Source organism: Oenanthe melanoleuca, chromosome 3 (genome assembly GCF_029582105.1).
Source record: "Oenanthe melanoleuca isolate GR-GAL-2019-014 chromosome 3, OMel1.0, whole genome shotgun sequence".
Taxonomy (NCBI): domain Eukaryota; kingdom Metazoa; phylum Chordata; class Aves; order Passeriformes; family Muscicapidae; genus Oenanthe; species Oenanthe melanoleuca.
Genome location: NC_079336.1, coordinates 81,350,843 through 81,370,198, shown reverse-complemented (window position 1 = coordinate 81,370,198; position 19,356 = coordinate 81,350,843). Strand labels below are relative to the sequence as shown.

At 38.7% G+C, this 19,356-nt stretch overlaps 1 protein-coding gene across 2 annotated transcripts in view; it reads left to right on the top strand.

Moving 5' to 3' along the window:
* The window catches only part of LRFN2 (leucine rich repeat and fibronectin type III domain containing 2), a 237,534-nt gene extending 220,159 nt beyond the window's left edge, over positions 1–17,375 (top strand). Inside the window, exon 4 of one of the 2 annotated variants that reach the window (XM_056487603.1) lies at positions 14,233–17,375. In XM_056487603.1, the coding sequence (XP_056343578.1) occupies positions 14,233–15,151 (919 nt within the window). In that variant the 3' untranslated portion in view covers positions 15,152–17,375. The remainder of the gene's footprint in view (positions 1–14,232) is intronic. The other variant, XM_056487604.1, reaches the window with a different exon arrangement.
* The last annotated feature ends 1,981 nt before the right edge of the window (positions 17,376–19,356 follow it).

Sequence of the window (19,356 nt, the reverse complement as noted above, 5' to 3'; positions counted from 1 at the left end):
AATATGAAAATGTATACTGCTTTCTTGCTCCACAGTAGAGGTGTTCTTTACTAGCCAGACCCTTGGATTGTTGCATCCAGGGATATTTTGAGCACTGCAGACACACCTCTCTGGCTTTCAGGCTGCTTTCTGTGCTGTGATTCATTGTGGAAGAGCTTTGGTCTAGAAGTGTCTTTTGGGGTATATTTCTGTTTGGGCTGGTCAGTGGTCCCTGCAGCCATTCATCAGTGCCACCCCCTTTGCTGCTTCTCCTGCTGGTTTTGATTTGTCTGTGTGAAGGCCTTGAGCATTGCAAAGCCAGCAGGGCTGCAGGTGAGACATTGCAAGAGCAGTTTTCTTTTAAGAAATAATCACAGGCTCAGCACAGTGGTACAGATTAGGCCTGGTTTAGTGAGCACAAGCTCAGCCTTAGAACGACTGCTGGTCATCACTGAAGGAGTTATTAAGACACAGTGTGCCTGTGGCTGGGTGAGCAGTCTCAGTATCAGAGAGCTCACCAGGGCCCCTGTGCACATACCCATGACTCTACTCTGATTCATACCAAGATGAAAATGCTGACGCCTTTGCATTTTTTCTGCATTTTCTTTTATGGTCATATTGACCCATATACTTAAAATTCACCTTTATCTGAGTCGTTCTGCCTCCATGGCAAAACTGTCTTCCTCTCATCCTTAGAAGTGTGCATTTCTGACATCAAACTTGCAATTTCTGCTTAGGTAAGGGGGTTGTGTTTCATCCCGTTTTCCTGGCTAGATCTACTTTTTAATGACTTTGTAGACCTTTGTGTGGGCAACCACAGCAGCCATTTCTCTACCAAGCTTTAAATCTATTTTAGCCAGAACCATTGGAGGAATCATTTCAGTATAGGGTTGTCTTATTGACAAAAATGGAGCCAGGTGTTCCTTCAACTCATGGTAGCTGTCTCTTCAGTTATAGAAAGCATTTCCATTAGAGATTGTACTAATGTTTTCAAATATTGGTTAAAACTTCCTGAAATGCTCAAAGTATTTGCCTGACACTAGTGAATGTTCACAGAAAAATGACCCTCTGCTGTCATCACAGGGGTCACTCTGAAGATGTCCACAGCTTCTTGAGGGAGACAGACTTTGTAATCTGAGAAGATTGCTTTGGGATAAAATACTGTGCTAGCACCTTCTCTCTCGAACTGAGAGCAGTGTAGAAATTTGTAACTTCAAATATCTGTCTCTCCATATGATTACAGGTTGCTCTCTTCAGAGACAAATAAAGTGTTCTATAATGTCACATAGAAATTATGAACACAGAAAGGAGGAAAACTTGTGTATGTTTGCTTTTGAACCTTTGAAAACCTGTCCCTGAAAGTGGTACAAATCCAAGTTTGCTGAGCAATACGTAAAAGGCCAATTGTACTGGGAGTGGGCTTTCCTCTCTCGAGGAATCATGAGAGTGTTGGAAAGCAGGAGACACAGAAATGCTGAACATGAGCAGTTGGAGAAAGGAAAAGAGAAGCTATCATCTCTTAAATTCTCTGCTGGGGACGGTGTGATAAGTGATGCATACAGATACACTCCTACAAGATAACCCTTTTTTAGGCTCTACCATATGTTCAGGAGCAGCAGCCACATTTGTCTTCGTGCTGGAGGGAGGGTGGAGTGATTCATTCCATAGCAAGGTAAAAAAAAATATCCACATTGCAGTGGCATCAGAAATATGACTATCAAAGTTCTGGGACACTTTAGAGAATAAAGAGGCCAGTATTTGCCAACAAACCCAGAGTGCACATGAGGAAAAAAACCTGCATGAAATCTGTGGCAGGCTACCATATATTTACACTATAAAGTGAGAAATTATGCAGTTTATGGAAACTTTTCTGTTTATTCAACTTTTCTATGGCACTGCATAATGTTGCCAGCATGGTCATTAAGGACCTACTCATTTTCTGAAACATGGTTATGAATTGTAGTCATGACAGAATAAATTCTTTTCTACTGCTCAAGTATTGAAATCAATTAAGCACTATTCAATATTTCATTGAAATTTAATCACTATGAGTCAGAGTTTTATCTTCATTAGTTGCCTAGCCACATGAATTTAGGATCAGACTAATTTTTGACTTGTAGCTTATAGTCTGGTCATCGTGGAAGAGAAAAACACATCATTGTGAGGAGTCATTTGGCTCTGTCTGGAGTTTCTGTTGTCTGAGGTAAGTTAATTTTAGTCTGCCTATGAGGCATATTAGATAGTAAATTCTAAGAGTATATTTCTAAGAGTAAAAGCCAATAGCTCATAGAAGTTTTCTGCAGTGACACTGTTATATCCACTTCATCTCTGAATGCAGCCCTTTCCAACCACCAAATAATGAATTTTGGCACTGTCACAATGATTTTTGGCACTGTCACAGTAGGGTAAATATCAGTAGCATCAATATCAAATATCAATAAAAGATTCACACTTGAACATGGAGGGATGGTACAAATACACACCTGCAAAGACAGAGTGAACGTGGCAGGGAAATAACTGCACTCTAAATGCCAGGTTTGAAAGCAATTTTAGTGACTGAAAAGCCCTTGAGGTACTTGGACACAGGATTTTTGACATCCCTACTATCTCCTGAGAGAGGCACAGGGATGGGACAAGGGTGTGTTCTGCTTGAGGTGTCTGCAGCCACCATGGAAACAAGGGCAGCTCCAAAGCAGATTTTCAGGACCAAAGACAGCTCTTATTAGACCATTCCAGCTTTGTTTCTTTTACTACATATATGAGGGAAATGTGGAGGTTCCTTTGACAGGCAGTTGGGTACAGGCTACATCCTCCCATCTTGTACAGTCAGAGCTGCTGTTCAGCTCTGTTCATCCTAGAATGCAGTGCTGGCTGTGCTCTCCAAAGAAGACTGAAATCTTATATTTCTATGTAATGATTTTTTAAAGTATTTATTGTGCTTCTTTTCTAGGAATGAGTCTGACTTTTGACTCCTTAGCCTTTCTGAAGGGATCACACTGAGGTTTTGATGGTGTAAAGAATCAATGTTCAGCTCAACCTTTTTGTTCCTAAATATCAACAAGCATTAGGAAAATTTCTACTACTGCTCATTTTGACAGGATGAGGACAGCATTCCCTTGTCTGAAAGCAGAGGTGACTAATGATTCTGTATTCTTCAAGCAGGCAAAAGTTGTGCATTTAGTACCATTGTGCAGCTGATTTATATTTTATTCCACATTACTTTTTAGCTCTCAGGGTAATTTTTGCATGTTCTACTTATTTAAGCTATCTGGAGTTATAGCAGGAAAGCTCAGATTGTACAAAGTGACAATTTTGACTTTTTCAGTCTTTACCCTTGAAGCTCTCCAAAGCAGAGCAATCTGTCAGTCTCTTCCTTCATTACTCTTTGAAAGTTTTTCAAGCAAAGATAAAGAAAAATCCATTCTTTCATTTCCCTTTCAACAGTACAGAGTTATTCCACAGAATTTATAGTTTTTCAGTAAAATTATTCATAAGCTGCTTTTCATTCTCTGTAATGACCTCATATGGATGCCTATAACAAGTAAAAACTTTTGTTCTCCTGGTAAACAATGAGATATCCATGCCTGCAAAAACCTCCAGGAATAATGACTAGCAATTAATCATGGTAAAGAAATAATAAACCTTGCAGATCTGGATGTAGCTGTATCAACAGACTTGATGCCTTACCTACCATTTGTTGTATTTGGGTATTTTGTGCAAGCAAATTACCTTCTTGGTCACCTGCTCACTGTCTGAGTCTATTTGATCTTAAAACCATATACAGTATTTTAAGCCATAGGTGGGTAAATCTCAGGAGCAAGGTAGAAATTTAATCAATTGGTGAAGTTGAAACATAAGAATTTCTGCTCTCTTCTTAATGTTACACCATCAAACCTAAAGAGAACAATTGAGGTTCTCTTACATAAAAGGGAGTTACCAGATTTGAGCAGTCCTGTATTTATAAACTCATTTAATATGCAACTTTGTTAAAGAATAGGATTTCTTTCCTTTTCTGGTACTTAAAAATCTTCTGCACACTTTCTGTGAGTGAGAGCTATTTTGAGGATGGTCAGATATATATTTGCAAAGTATATAGCTGATACCTGGAAGAGAGAAAAATCCAATAAACACTATTCAAGCTTTCTTCTTTCCAACAAGTTAAATAATGGGATGCATAGCCTGGATTCTGGACTGTTGATATTAACTAGGCTGCCAGAAGTCTGCTTTTAGACTCCTAATTTTGGAGAGTTTATAAAATGTAAATAAATAGCAAACTACTTTTTATTAGTTTTGTTCATGTACCAGAAATCTCTGGCACCAGAAATCTAAGATCTTTATCTATGATCAGAGAAATATATTGCTAAATTGTAAAACATATTTCTAGACAATAAAATCATGTTACTATTTGAAGCTATCACTGACTTCTAATTTTCTTTCTCCTGTGGTCATTATAAACTAAAATTTGTTTTCTGTCTGGATGAGTTTTACTTTTGTCTTCAGTAATGGACTTGTCACTCTTCACACAGTACACTTTCAGTCCAGGCTTTGAAAGAAGCAGAGTGTCTCTGGTTGGTGAGCAAAGCTTTTGTCTAATCTTGGTATCACAAACTGAAAGGATGTAACTGTGTTCTATCCTTTTGTAGAGCATTCCAAAATTCAACATCCCCACATCTTTCTAGGCTGTACAGTCCTTCCAGCCTTCCTTTTCCTTTGCTTTATGTGCAATGCCCAGAAAATGACAAAATGTCAAACCTCTGCTTTAGGAAATGCTTTCATTACATATCTATGTTACTTTTTTTTGTTTGGTTGGGGTTTTTTTTTGTTTTTGTTTTTGAGGTTGTTTTTTTGTTTGGTTGGTTGTTTGGTTGGTTTTTGTTTTCTGCTTTTTATATTTTATGACCATTAGTAATTTTTGCACCCCTTGTTCTCATTCTGCATATGAAAAAGATTGCTGAATGTTACTGCAAAAGTCACCTTGAATTATTCTGGTTCTCTTTACCTTGTGCGTGCTTCATAGAAATTTTTGTTCCAAAAGATTTTCTCTCTCTTCTAGCTCAGAATCTAGAAGCTTGATGATTGCTTTGCTTATATGTTTTTCAAGCATTTTCCTCAGTTTACAAGAAGTAAGCGATTCCTCTGTATCCCTTTTGCATAGTAAAAGGTATTTCCAGTGTTTGCTAATTGGGTAGAGGGTTTGCCAGAGAGGTTCTCTAAACACAGGTAAAATATGTCTGTGTCTTTTGTGAGCTGATAAATATTTCTTTAGCTCATTTTTCAAGAATTGATAAATGCAGTTCTCCCTTTCTCTCTCCTGGGAATTAAACTCTTTTTTTAACCTTCAATGATAAGAGAGATGCTTGAGATTCTGGTAGATAACCAGTCCTTATCTCTTGAGACTATCCACAACAAGTTCAATCACTGAGGCAGGCTAACACTTGAATGATATGTGTTTAAACTTATTAATAATGGATAAACTGCGTCTTAAACTAATGCTGAGACACTCTACAAACTGAAATATCAGTGTATACGCAGTTTCTAAGGTAGTGATGCCCATTTCATTTCATTTCATTTCATTTCATTTCATTTCATTTCATTTCAAGACTTTTTCTTTTGGTTGGAATAATTAGAACAGTCTTGTCAGCTGTTAGCTGACTCTAGACTTCCTTTACCAGTGCACAAATATTTTTTTGACAGAAGAACTTGAAACAGCATGTTGGAGCTTGCTTTGGCCAGCCAATTACAAAATATGGTCAAACATAACTTCAGGCAGTCCCTGAAGTTTTTTGTCATTCCAGCATGACCTTATGGACATAAAATTATCCTGTGTGGTAGCACACCAAGTTTGTACAGGACATTTGAGTTTCATCCTGGCATAAGTGCTCTGAGTTGCAAGCATGGACAAAATTGTTAGTAAGTCACTGAGGATCCTGTTCTTATCAGCTCACATGAGCTCTCACAGAAAAAGGGGGTGAACATCTGTTAACCACTTTAGGGTCCCTTCATTATAACTTACACAGATTTCAGTGCCTGGAAATAAGTGGAAAACCCCACTTGTGACTCTCAAGAAAGGACAGCATATGCCTGAATCTGACAGCTGTGTTCTGCCAGGAAAACAGCAGATTCCCTTTTCCAAAGTAAGTTCATTGGAGTTTCAAATGTGCTCATTACTTCTAATGTTGTTCCCTTCTGGTAACCTCTGCTGTTATGGAAGGATGACCTTTTCTGATGTAACTGTCCAACACTGCAAAAAAGAATTCAGAATTACTTCAGTCAGAGAGAATAGCCATGACCTTCAGCCACGTGTATGAGCCATTTGTCTATAAAAACCTGGAAAAAGTGTGTCCCAGGTCCCAAATTCTGCTTAATGACTTGAACACCCCTTTCATGGAAAACATTTACTTCTCCCCATCTTTAGAAATGGGGTGGTTGTAATATGTTGCTGCCACTGTCAGCTGCTAACTTTACAGACTGTTGAACAATCTACAACATAGTGGCTGGCTCTTTGAGACATTGCTGTGAATTATGATAGCTTTCCAACTCTCCAGTTACGTGTAGATACCGAGCAAATTCATTAGTGTGCCTCTGCATTGTTTCCATAAATACTTCAGCTTCACGTTTACTAACAGAAATATTGTGTGGGCTTTCAATTACTCTGCTAATGAGCTTAAATATGTTTTAGTTGGATTTGAATTAGTGTGAGGAACTTTTTTTTCTGAGGTGGTTAGTATAATGAGGTGAAAGGTGTTCTCTATGTTGCTGAATAGCTTGGGTGGGACTGCATTAATCTTTAGTGCTGACAAGTTTCCCTAGAGTGTATCTGCTTTCCCTCTGAAGACAAAATTGAAAGCTTGGGGCACCAAATGTGTGCTGCTGTCATGTCCACATGAAAGAAATGATAGCACAGGTCAGGGAGTCTGGAAGTCTAATTTTGTGTTGTCATACCAACATGAACCAAAATGAGATTGTCCCTTGCACCTGGGCAGCTGGAATGAGCACCTTCCTTGATCCAAAGGATCAGATGTTTCTGGTGATCTTCGCCCATTGTGCCTGACTGCAGCTCCCTGGGGTTTGCAAGAATCTTGCTGAGAATTATAAAGAGAGTTTTCCCTTAGAGCAATGGCAATGGAGGGGAGCAGAATACCTTGTACCATGGTTCCCCTTTCTCAGCCTTGTCAAATAATGTCCCCTAGAGGCCTACACTTTCCTCTCTCACCTGATAAATTACTTCAAAGTACCCCCAGGGGACATTATTCAGCAGCCTACCCCCAAAAAAATTATATTCTCTGAGCCAATAGTTTAAAGTTTGGGATATCTTGTTTTATTTTTTTTACTTTCCCTTATAGCACAAAGCATATATTTAGTATCAGTGTCTCTCTGGCTCACCATCTTCTGACAGGCATATCAATTGCTTTTTCTCTACTTTCTCTTCCCCACCTCCAACCCCACTTTTCCAAAAGAGCAGGAAAGAACATAAGCAAATTAGGAAATAATAATGAAATTATAGGTACTATGTGTTTTATTTGACAAGACAGATTCTCTGAAGGGCAGCTGGATGAATGAGTGATGAGAAGATAAGTTTCAGAAAAGCAAGAAGGGATTTGTGTTTAATAATAAATGTTCCATCTGAAGGCAAAATTATGATTGCATATCATAAAACCCCCAAAACTAATAAAATAAAAATGCAAGAAATTATTCATGCTGGGTTGATTTAGTGTTTACTGAAAAAGTCTGGCTACCTCCTGGTATTATCTGACATGTCTTTATGTTGACATGACTGACAGAGGAATTATACTCTGTTGCTAATACTAACAAACATCTCCTTTCCCAGGACACCAGAATTAAAACTGTCATTTTTTCAAGATGCAGGTCACAATAGGTCTTTCCCAGATTCTCAGTTTTAAAATTTTGAATCAGGTGCCAGAAGGGTGATCTCACACAGAAATATACTTGCTACTTTTTATCAGGTTTTTTTGCTTGTTTGTTTGTTTGTTTTTTAATTCCTGAGATCTTAGGATGATCTGAAGACACATATTCAAGGATTTCTTCTGAACTGTGATGTGTCAGAAGTGAATCTCCATTTTTAGCTTACTTAATTTTTAATAATGTTTTAGATTCTATTTTCATTCTATTGCTAGAGAAGCTGGGACTTTCCAGGATAAAAATACAGAAAAATAATTGTATGAGTATATCCCAAAAACTTTCAAGCAAATCAGTAAAGTTGGCATCCAAGAAGAATGCTAAGTGTGCAGCCCAAATTTGTCAATTGCATGCTCTTGCTCCCAGGCAATACATCATGTGTGACATTTTCACTCCAATTTAGATCCTTCTAGTCCCCCTCTGATCTTTTTCTGCCCTTTTCTCCAGATTTCTTAATCTCTGTCCACCATCAGAGGTCTTTCCACTCTTGATTCTCTTCACTATCTTTACACTTGTCTTGGCTTTGCTGAAAGCTCGTCACATTTTTACATGATTTTTAGTAATTCTTTCTCCAGTGTGCCCCCACTGATACTTTCCCTCTCCCCTTTCTCTACCATCCTACTTCTGTCCTACTGAGATTGAAGGTGGACACTCGACCTGAAATGTAGGACTCTCTCAGACCCTTCTACAACACTCAATGGCAAATTACCTGGAATCTTTTTTTTTTTTTTTTTTTTTTCCCCTCCAGAAAAACATATGAAACTGGACTGAAGGGAAAAAACCCCAAATATCTTAAAATAGGGGACAAACTTATTAGTGAAAAAAAATATAATTTTTAGCATGAGATTTTCCCTGAAAAATGAAAATTGTTCAGGAGTGTTTAAATTTTCTGCATTGATTTCTAGTTCTGAGACTAATATTTTTCACTTAAGTGTAAGCAGCTTTATCCAAGAGAAAGTTTAGGAGTGTACAGTGAGACTGATATTTTCACAGTAAGGCTTTACAATACAGAAAAGATATGTGCTAACTAACTGGAATATAATTTTACAAAACAATTGCTGTTTCACTCCTGCACCCCTCTTTCTCTTTCTTTTCCCCACCTCATTAAAAATTACAGTGCATAATGACACCATCAGTTAGCAGTTGCTCCATAATTAGTGTTTAGTCTACAACAGCTACAAAATTCACACCCAAGGGATTAAGCTTTTTTAAACTTTTTTTCCTAACCTTTTCTTGATACAGCATTTAATAAATTAGCATGACTCTATTTTGAAGTCCCAGCACTCATTTCAGAAAGAGAAATTGCATATATAGACCCAGATAATAAAACAAAAATTGTGCATAGGTGGTATATAGTCCTGAGTAATATGAAAATTTAAAAAAAATTAATAAAATAAAATAAAATAAAATAAAATAAAATAAAATAAAATAAAAAGACTACAAGAAAAGAAACATAGTCTAGCATATTACTATAAAACTGAATCTTGGAGGCTGCAAGTACCTTCCCAAAGGAATTGCCTTGACAGGTCCCTGCAAATTCTGTGATTAAAGCAGTTTTAGGCTAAAATTAGATGGTATCATATTCTCTTTCGATGGAGAAAAGGAAGAGAATTGCTTAGCCAATTAACCTAATCTCAGTTTTGTCTAATTTGTCAGTTTTTCATAACCACAGTATTAACCAGCAGTTCAGTCCTGCTAATCCCCAGTGCCACATAGAAGAAAAGAACCATTTGTGTATTACAGTGTAATCACAATATCTACTAATTTCCTCCGATACACTACAGGCCTCTTTTGAAAGGAGATTGCTGGCATTATCCCCATTTTATAAATGAGGAGCCTTACAGCACAGCAAAATGATTTCTCAGGAACTGAGAGTTACTGATAAAGTGCAGCCTGATATCAGTGGAGCTGATAAAGGAAGAATAAAACTCAGTTATCCTAAATTCTCAGCACAGTTCACTCTCTGCAAGCTTCAATGCTCACTTACATCTGGGATTATGAAAGAAGTCTGCAGCAAACCTTTTTCCCCTGCATTTCTAACTAATTTATTTTCTAATTTTCTTAATATCACCACACACAGAAGTGAATAATTACAAAATTGCTTGCTTTCTGTGTTTTGTGTCCACAAGGACATAACAAGGACATTTTAGTGGTGATACAAAATAAGATTGACTTCAAATAAGAGTTCTAGCACTCTCCTTCCCTTTTTTTAAAAAATGTCTCATGGACTCATTCTGGTGCTTTCCCAAAACGAGACACAAATCTCTATGGCCTCATAGCTCTTCAGCACACATTAACTCTCCAAGTTCACCTTGGAGATCTGCTCTGTTTCAGACACTGGCCATGGGTCTCCTCCTCTTCCACTAACTAAAGCTGTTGTACCAAAGGGTGAGAGAAGGGAGCTTTTTCTTGTAAATTAAGGTCAGTTGTAAGACTCCTATCCTCGTTTCATTCCTTATAGAGGCAGGATTTTCAGAGAGGTCAGAACCTTGTTAATATATGAATAGTTTTCTTTGGGATATTTTGAGCTTCAGATAGGATCCAGAAGCTAGATGAAGAATCCAATAAGAAAACCCCTGGCAGGAATGTAGATTTGCCTGCTCCTCCTACTCCAAAGAGAATAAACCAGATGAGAAAGGCAGAAATTATTGTGGACAGTGAAATTTCCATAAGATTTCCAAATTTTGTCTTGACCTAGATGGAACTAAATTTACAATTTCCCCACTGACATATTTGTGTGCGTTTGCTTTCCCAATCCTCACTGCTCCAGGACTACTTAAACTGGATAGATTAAAACCTTTCATAACCTAGAATCTATAAGCAAGGCTTTTGTCAGTTGATCTCCTCCTGCACTTGGTCAACTGCCACTTTTTTTTTCCCAAAGAAAAGCTGGTATAAAATTTATATTTTTATTCCTCTTTTGTGATAAGGAGCATCTCTGCAAGGTCACCCTGCCCTGAAGAGCAGGTGGAAAATCTCAAGCTTGTTCCCTCAAGATACCAGAACTGTTAAGTATGTTTGCTGCCTGAGGGCTGGCAGATGAACACCATGATCTTCTGAGTTAAAAAAAGCTATTTTTGATCTCTAATGACCCGATCCTTGCTATCTGAAACCATCTTTTTGTGTTCAGGTGATGAGTGGACTGAACAAAGCCTTGCAAGGTCTCTGCCTAGACCCAGTTTTATTGGCCCATAGGCTTACAGCAGCTCTGTGCTATTGAGTCCCAGACTTTAGGGCATGGTGGTCCATGATTAGGAGCAGCCATGGAGAGACACCCCCTCTTAGGCAGCAAATCAAAGATTGAAGTGGCTTCGTGCAGCTACCTGTGTTGGGGACAATCAAAGAAAGAGTCGTCAATATCCCAGAATAAAAATGTGTCTGCATTGATTTTAGATGTGGGGAGTGCTAAGAGATGTCATCCATCATATCTGACTGGCAGTGTGTTTGGGGAGGGTAGACCAAAGCATGGAGCAATGCCAAAATACTCTTAAAATTTGGCAAGCTTAAGAGAACAAGATTGTCTTCCCTGTAAGATAAAAACTAAATTCAATTAATTACTTAACTCCTAGTATTCTGAAATTGTTGTTTATTTCTATGCTTAGCTGTTCCTTAGCGGAATAATTTGAATATTTTACAAGATAATTTGAAGTTTATTTAGAGAAACGCCCAAAATTCTTCATTTTAGATGTATATGGAGAGTTGTTTGCCTTTTCCTTAATTAGGATTACAACTGCAATCTTTTAAAAACACATTATTAGTCACAATATTATCACAGATGTAGCTTCCAGGATTCATTGAATTTAGAAATGACTCAGTTTCTTTTTAAGGCCAAGATGAGGGTTTTATTTTAGCACATTTCAACACAGTTAACCTGTCCAAGCTTTAGGACTAGGTATGGCCTCACTTCTGTACATTCAAAAATGGATTGGCTGTACATTCCTTGCTGCTATTCACTACCTGCCAGTCCTTGAAATATTCTAGGCAGTTACATTTCCTTGGAAGCTTGTGTGTAATTGTGTTTGAAGAAAGCAAGTTGTAAATGATTTGGGCTATCAGTGTTCACTGAAATCGGGCATTAGTGTGTGAGGCTGTATTTCTATTTTTTATGTTCATTTGCTGTTTAAAGAGAGCCACGTGCTTACCTGAGCCTGGACTGAAGAGTTGTGTGAGTGGCGAGAAAGCATCAGAGCAAAGATGACCAGACACTAAAGCTGTGAAATGTGTAAACCCAGGTGCTTGCTGCTTGCTCAGAGACAGTGACTACACTTTCTGCTAACAGTGCAGCTTGTTTGTCATGAGGTTTTACAGTGAAATAACTTCAGAATGACTTAACAATTGCAGAATTTTTTTAAGCTTTGTTCTGGGAGTGGTGGTGAAAAGTGGAGTATAGCACTGCAAAAGGAGATAGGAAGCAATTGGTGAAACTATTCAAGTGTTCAAAATCAAATGTTTGGCAATCGATAATATTCTGTTATTCCATATATCATCCTTGGTGTGTGCATATATCCTTGAACAATTCAACAAAGTGCAGTCTGCTGTGAGCAGAGGTGTTTTGTTCACAGAGCCACAGGGAGAGCAGAACAATTAGAAATAGCTTGAGACCAAATATTTCAACTTTTGGAAACCATTTTAGCAACAGTATCTGGAGTGTTTCATGAGGGCTGCTTTATGACCTCTCGGCTCATTCTGAATAGCTCATCTATATCTATGTCAAACAGCTCCATTAGAATGATAAATGTGCCTAGAATTTAAAATAACACTGAGTAAACCTGCCAGACGGTGTTTATATTCCAAGTGTCTCTCACCAATATTTCTTTTCCTTACAGAATATTTTTTTTCTGTGTTTGTTTGCTTTTTAAAAAGGAGCCACATCCTTGCCCGTGGCCAGACTGAAAGGTTGAGTAAGTGGGGTGAATGCATAAATGCAAAGATGATCAGAAAATCATCTTTGCAGCTCCTAACATTGCTGCTTCTCAGTGCAGGAGTGTTCCCTCCCACTGCACAGGAGGTGCTCTGCAGAGCTGCAGTTTGTGCTAGCTGTGGCAATGATTTGAGGCTGAGGAAGCCTGGTGCTCCCACAGGGAGCCTGCCTTGTTCCTGTGCCCAGGAACATCCCAAATAGCCACACCAGCTCACTGTGTGCTCTAAGTGCCTGTAGGACTCCCTTGTTGCTGCTGCAGAAGACCTGCAGATCCAAGTCATAATGGGCTGTTTTAATTTCAGCTTTTTTTCTCTCACCCAAGCCTGTAATGTAGCAGTAATGAGAAACATGCATGGCATATCTCTTTGGTGTTCTTGGCTACCCACCAGCCACCAAATCTGGGATTCTCCACTGTGTTCCACTGATGTGCTGCAATTTTCACCAGTTTGAAATGGGGGTAGACCATGTTCATTTCAATCTGCTAATTTTGAATGCCAGTGGAGCTCTAATATTGCATGAATTCAAATGACTGCTTAAGTTTTGTGGCAGCAGAGAATAATGCCCATAAATGTCCCAAATTGGAGCACAGCTGTTCAGCCTAGCTATTTGGTTTTTGGAAATGGATTTATACATGAGTAGAATTTTTTATTTTAAAGAAACCTTCTTATTTCCATACCTATATCTTCCTACCTCTCCTCACACTTCCACAGGCCATACTGCCAATGCCAGCATTTCTTTATCACTCACACAGGAGAAAGTGGCTGCAGTGATAAATTTCTGGCAAAGATGATGATGGTGACTGCATTTTTAGGAGATACTCCCCACAGTGGGGAGTAGGAGGACAGAGAAAGTAAGTGGGAGGGTGGAGAGAAGAGAGAAATTGTTGCCTGCCTTTCATTCTCAGTTAACGAGAAACCTAAGTGTAGATTCTTGCCTTCACAAGGTAAGTAACCTGCTGATGTTAGACAGCAAATGTTCAGGCACCTGTCAAGTGATGTGACAACTGCCATGCTGAGCCTCAGCAAGCACAAGGGTCATTTGCATACTCAGAAAGAACTGCTCTTCGTATGCTTTTATTCTGAGTTATTTGTTCAGGTTGGAATATATTTCAGATTAGGGCAGATGCAAGTAAGGAGAAAAAGAAACCCCAGTTTAGTTTGGTCTGCTTTTTCTTATTCCCTTTATTGCACAGTTGAGAGCTGGCCCTCAAAACTTGTGTGTTACTGGATGTTGGTGTGTTGAACCCTCAGGAGCAGGGGAGTTGGAATGCTTGTTTGAATTTTATGGCTCTGAATTTTACGACTCCTCTCTGCCAGCACTCGGAACTGTTCACATCATGTTGTTCTAATTCTGTTCTTTGTGTCAAGAGTAACTAATTCTTTTTTTCTTTTTCTTTCTTTTTTTTTTTTTCCAAGGATGATACCAGCTACCAACAAGGCCTTTGTTGTAACCAACCTTGTTTCTGGCACAGGCTACGACCTCTGTGTCCTGGCAATGTGGGATGACACAGCCACGACCCTTACTGCCACCAACATTGTGGGATGCGCCCAGTTCTTCACCAAAGAAGACTACCCTCAGTGCCAGTCGATGCACAGCCAGTTCCTGGGTGGGACCATGATTCTGGTCATTGGAGGCATCATTGTGGCGACTCTGCTGGTGTTCATTGTCATCCTCATGGTTCGCTATAAGGTCTGCAACAACTCCCAGGGGAAGATGTCTAACGTCAGCAACGTCTACTCGCAGACCAACGGAGCACAGCCAGTCCAGAACGGAGTGTTGCCCCAAGTCAATCCCAAAGTGGTGGTGAGAAATGAACTTATGGAGTTTAACTGTCAGTCTGCACGGAGCAGCATCTCCTCGTCCTCCAGCTCTGCAAATAGCCGTGACTGTGACAACTACAGCCTCCAGAGTGAACAGGGCACATTGTCCAGTAAATGGAGGCCTCCTTCCCGGTCAAAGCACAATATTGACCGGCTAATGGGAGCTTTTGCCTCCCTGGAACTGAAATGTCAGAAAAAGGAGGAAATGACAGACTCCAGAACTTCCACGGTGGCCCGCCACTCGGACAAAGAGCCACTGCTGGGCCAGACAGAGTCCAAATTCCGCAGCTTCCTCATGTTGCCTCTGGAGGGCAAAACTAAACGTAGCCATTCTTTTGACATGGGGGACTTTGCCACATCTCAGTGTTGCACCTACCCAAAAAAGATAACAAACATTTGGACAAAGAGGAGCCTCTCAGTCAACGGCATGCTTTTGCAGTATGATGACAATGACCTAACAGGGGCAAAAGGGACTTTTGGGAGCTCAGAGTGGGTGATGGAAAGCACGGTGTAAATATCAGTGTCTCCCCCTTCTCTCCTCCCCTCGTGTGTTATAAAGCGTGGTTTGCTTCAGGGCCATGCAATTGGAAAGAGAGGGGAGGAATTTTCTGTTGTACTGGCCAAAAAGATAGGCAAGCAAGTAAGTTACAGAATAGTGAAAGAGAAAGAGGGTCATGAAATGTGAATAGGCACATGTGGTACCATTCCTGTCCGGCCCCAAACCATGCGTGAATGTTTCAAGGAATTTGCTAGTTGTATTTAGCATTGCTTTCCAAAAGTTACTCAGACTCTTGGTGAACCTTCACACAAGGATAAACAAGGAGGATGAAAAGGGGTTTAACAGCAGAAATTTAATTTTACAGAGTTTCTGTTTTCTTTCTTTCTTTCTTTCTTTCTTTCTTTCTTTCTTTCTTTCTTTCTTTCTTTCTTTCTTTCTTTCTTTCTTTCTTTCTTTTTTTCTTTCTTTCTTTCTCTTTCTTTCTTTCTTTCTTTCTTTCTTTCTTTCTTTCTTTCTTTCTCTTTCTTTCTTTCTTTCTTTCTTTCTTTCTTTCTTTCTTTCTTTCTTTTCTTTCTTTCCTCTTTCTCTATCTCTATCTCTATCTATCTCTATCTCTATCTCTATCTCTATCTCTATCTCTATCTCTATCTCTATCTCTATCTCTATCTCTATCTATCATCTCTATCATCTCTATCTCTATCTCTATCTCTATCTCTATCTCTATCTCTATCTCTATCTCTATCTATCTCTATCTCTATCTCTATCTCTATCTCATCTCTATCTCTTTTTTTTTTTTTTTCTAATGGCAGCTCTTTTCTTTTCTTTTTTTCTTTTATTTTAACCACAGAAATACACTTCTGTGAATATGACTGGTACAAGAATATATCTGGTTGTCATTGCAAGGGATTTTCTCAAAAGTGCAGGCAGGGCCCCCACAGGGGCAGATCAGAATAAATTGTTCAGAATAGTCTCATGGTTTTAACTGTGACATCTGGGCAAACAATATTTGTTGTTGAATGGACTTTTGGTTGGTATTTAATTATTTCTGTTCTGTTTTGATTTGTTACTACTTTTTAGTTGCTTTTTTCCCACAACACAAGGTATGTTTCCATGCATATTTTGGTTTTGCTTTCAGCCTCATCAAATCCCCCAGATGGAAAGGAGGATATGTACAAAGGTCAAATATCTGATGTACTGTATAACCCACTTCTAATACCATCCCTTTTTATCCTAGGAAAAATTAAATCTAGGCACAAATATAAAAAAAATCATCCTCTTTCTTCCATCTCCATCTTAACCTCTTCTTGTCAATGCTCAAGGCAGATTGCAGCAGATATTGATACCTGCAGGGATGTTGCTATCAAAGATGGAAAAATAGCTATCAGGATATCCTAATAAAGGATGAGGAATGGGAAAACAAAAGTAGCTCCTGAGAACTCTCCACATTATGAATAGCAGTGGCTTGTGGTAGAGGTCATGCTCTCTGCTAGACTTGCACCCTACTCTGACAAAAACTCCTTGTCTGTACAGTCACCATGACGTGTCTTGACTGTATCAGTAACATCAGGAAAATTGAGTTTTTGTATATTTCAGGGGATTGCTTATGTTCCAAATTAGCCACAGAAGCTGAGTGAAATTTGGGTATCTCAGAGCAGGGTGTGTCCCATGTATCCCCTGCATTACATATAGCCCTTCCCCAGTCTGGTGCAGTCCTACTCTCCTGTCTCTCATCCTCAGGAAGATACTTATAACAGGAGCTCTTCAGGGTTTGTAAACAGATTCTCAGATTGGATTTTGGTGAGTATTGCTGTGGCTATAGAAATACAGGTGGCTCATCCAGCAGAATTTGTTTTCCTTACTAATTTTACTGTGATTTCTAGCATTCTGCTGGCTACTGCAACTGTCCTGTCATTTGTTTATTTATTTGTTTGATCAGCTGTTGGGAACCATTCTGAAATTGCACATTGTTACTATGATTTTGTAAAAGAGGTAGAGAAAGTGTGCAAGGCACAGAGAAAATAACACATGAAAAACTCTATGTATATTTTTTTTAAAAGGTTCAGAGATATATTGTGACATGGCTGTGTACTTGATCTTGTATTCGTCATGTTTCCTACTTGGAGTTTTAGATAATGACATCCCTGTGATCAAAATATTTTTTCCTTTATTTTCTTTCTCTTTTTTTTTTTTTTTTTTTTTTTTTGCTACAAAATGTACAGTAAAAAAAACATCCTTGGGGAAAAAAATACCTGCTTTTCATTTATTTGTTATTCTGTGGTCTGCTTTGAAATCCAAGAAGTAATTATTTTTAGAATTATCTTTAAAATTTAGACATTTCCTTCTCTTTCCCACAAACTTTGACTTCAGGATTTTAGGTATAAAGCAGGAACCAAGAAATAAATACTGTTTTGGAATGCATGAGAAAAGATGATGTAAAAGGCATTTCACCTCTTTTACTGTTGTTATATTTATACAGTTCTATATTACTAGAATACTCTAAACCCTGATCTAAAATCTGCAGACAGAAGAGGTAGCATTTTTAGACTTAGGACCTGACTTTCTGTAGGTTTTTGCTCAGATTTTTGCTCCCCAATAACATTAATAGAGTCAAGAGAGATCCAGTCAAACTTAGTTTGGAACATTTTTCAAACTCTTTGTTTTTCTCATGCTTTCTGAGACGAATGACACCTCCAGTGCCAGAATCTACATAATCCAACTGTCCAGATGGCAATTCATATTAACCATTAATGATATGTTCATTTATGTTGCACTGAAAACTCTTAAAGACGTTCATGTAGTGAGTTAGTAATTTCCTTTTCCTTGTTCCACTGTGGTGCAGTTGGACTTTTTTATTATGTTGCTACTTTGCTCTGACATTTGGGTTGTTTTTAATTTAGACATTGAGTTAATCTTCAATATTAGTAACATATGCAGCCATGAATTTTCAAAGTATATCACATACTGCTTTCTCAAAGAGGAATACTCTTTCACATTCTCCTATAAAATTAAAGGAAGTAAGCCAACAGATGCAGTTTTAAAATAATGGATAGTTGCCAAAGAACCGAGATAATAAATTCCACACTCTAGCAGCTGCATTTATTACTGTTAATCATAAGATTAATTCATTTAGCTGTAATGAATGAGGCTCAATCCACATCAGCTGATTTGCAAATACTCAGTGAATTTAACCACGTGCCAAGCAGCTACCTTTGGCACTCACACACTTGGGAGGACGAGGGTTCAGAGACCTCATGTTGAGTCAGCAGGTGGCCAGTCCCCAGAGAGGGCTGGAGCTACTGATAGTTGTGACCATCCTTTAGGTGCCCCCAGTGACTGCCCTACTTCCACTACCAACAGAGCAGGCCTTTGGAATGATCCTGTGGCTTCCTCTTCATCCCTCTGAGAGCTGCTGCGTTTGGGTTACATTCTGAATCCATGCCTTAATTGCTAAGGTGAAATTAAGGCCCCAGGGTCCCCCCCACCACAATCTAACCAATCTCTACCTTGCCTCTGTTTTCCTGTGTGCACCTCACTCAGCACCTCTGGATTTCATTATTCTTCTGTAGTGCTGCTGTGTGGTCGGGAATTTTTCTTGCCTCGCTTCTGAGCACAACTGCACATCAGTGGTTCCTGAAATGATACATAGATGCCCACTCAGTGCAGTAAATGTTTTCATTCATCACTGAGGAGCTGAGCTAGCTCCAGTGTCCTAGTCCTCTCAGAAGAGAGAAGAAGAGAGAACTTCTATGCTGAGAACTTTATAAGGTGTCTCACAAGTTAATAAGGGGTGGCCTGATGAGCAGCTGCACCAGCCATGTTGTAGGGGCAAAGCTCAAGTAGTGCAAATAGTAAGGAAAACAACAGAGATCAACAGGAACCTTCAGAAAAGAGAAGCCTGAGAAATTAAGGGTGCTACAGAATTTGAAGTGAAGCCTATGGAAATAATTAAAAACATCTGCATATGGATATGTAACTCCTGTAAGTTTTATAATAGTAGAACCAGTTTTTTCCTAAAAATACATGCAATTGGCTTGAAAGAAGAAAATAGGATTCCACACAGTTATTCCTGCTAAAAATCCAAACCAAATCCCCAAAATATTATCCTATCATTACGGAGAATATTAAACAAGATGACAAAACAGAAATTTCTGAAAGTAGTGATTATGTGGATTTCATGTGATGTCTGCTAAGAACCAAATGGTTGTCTGAATTCAAAATAA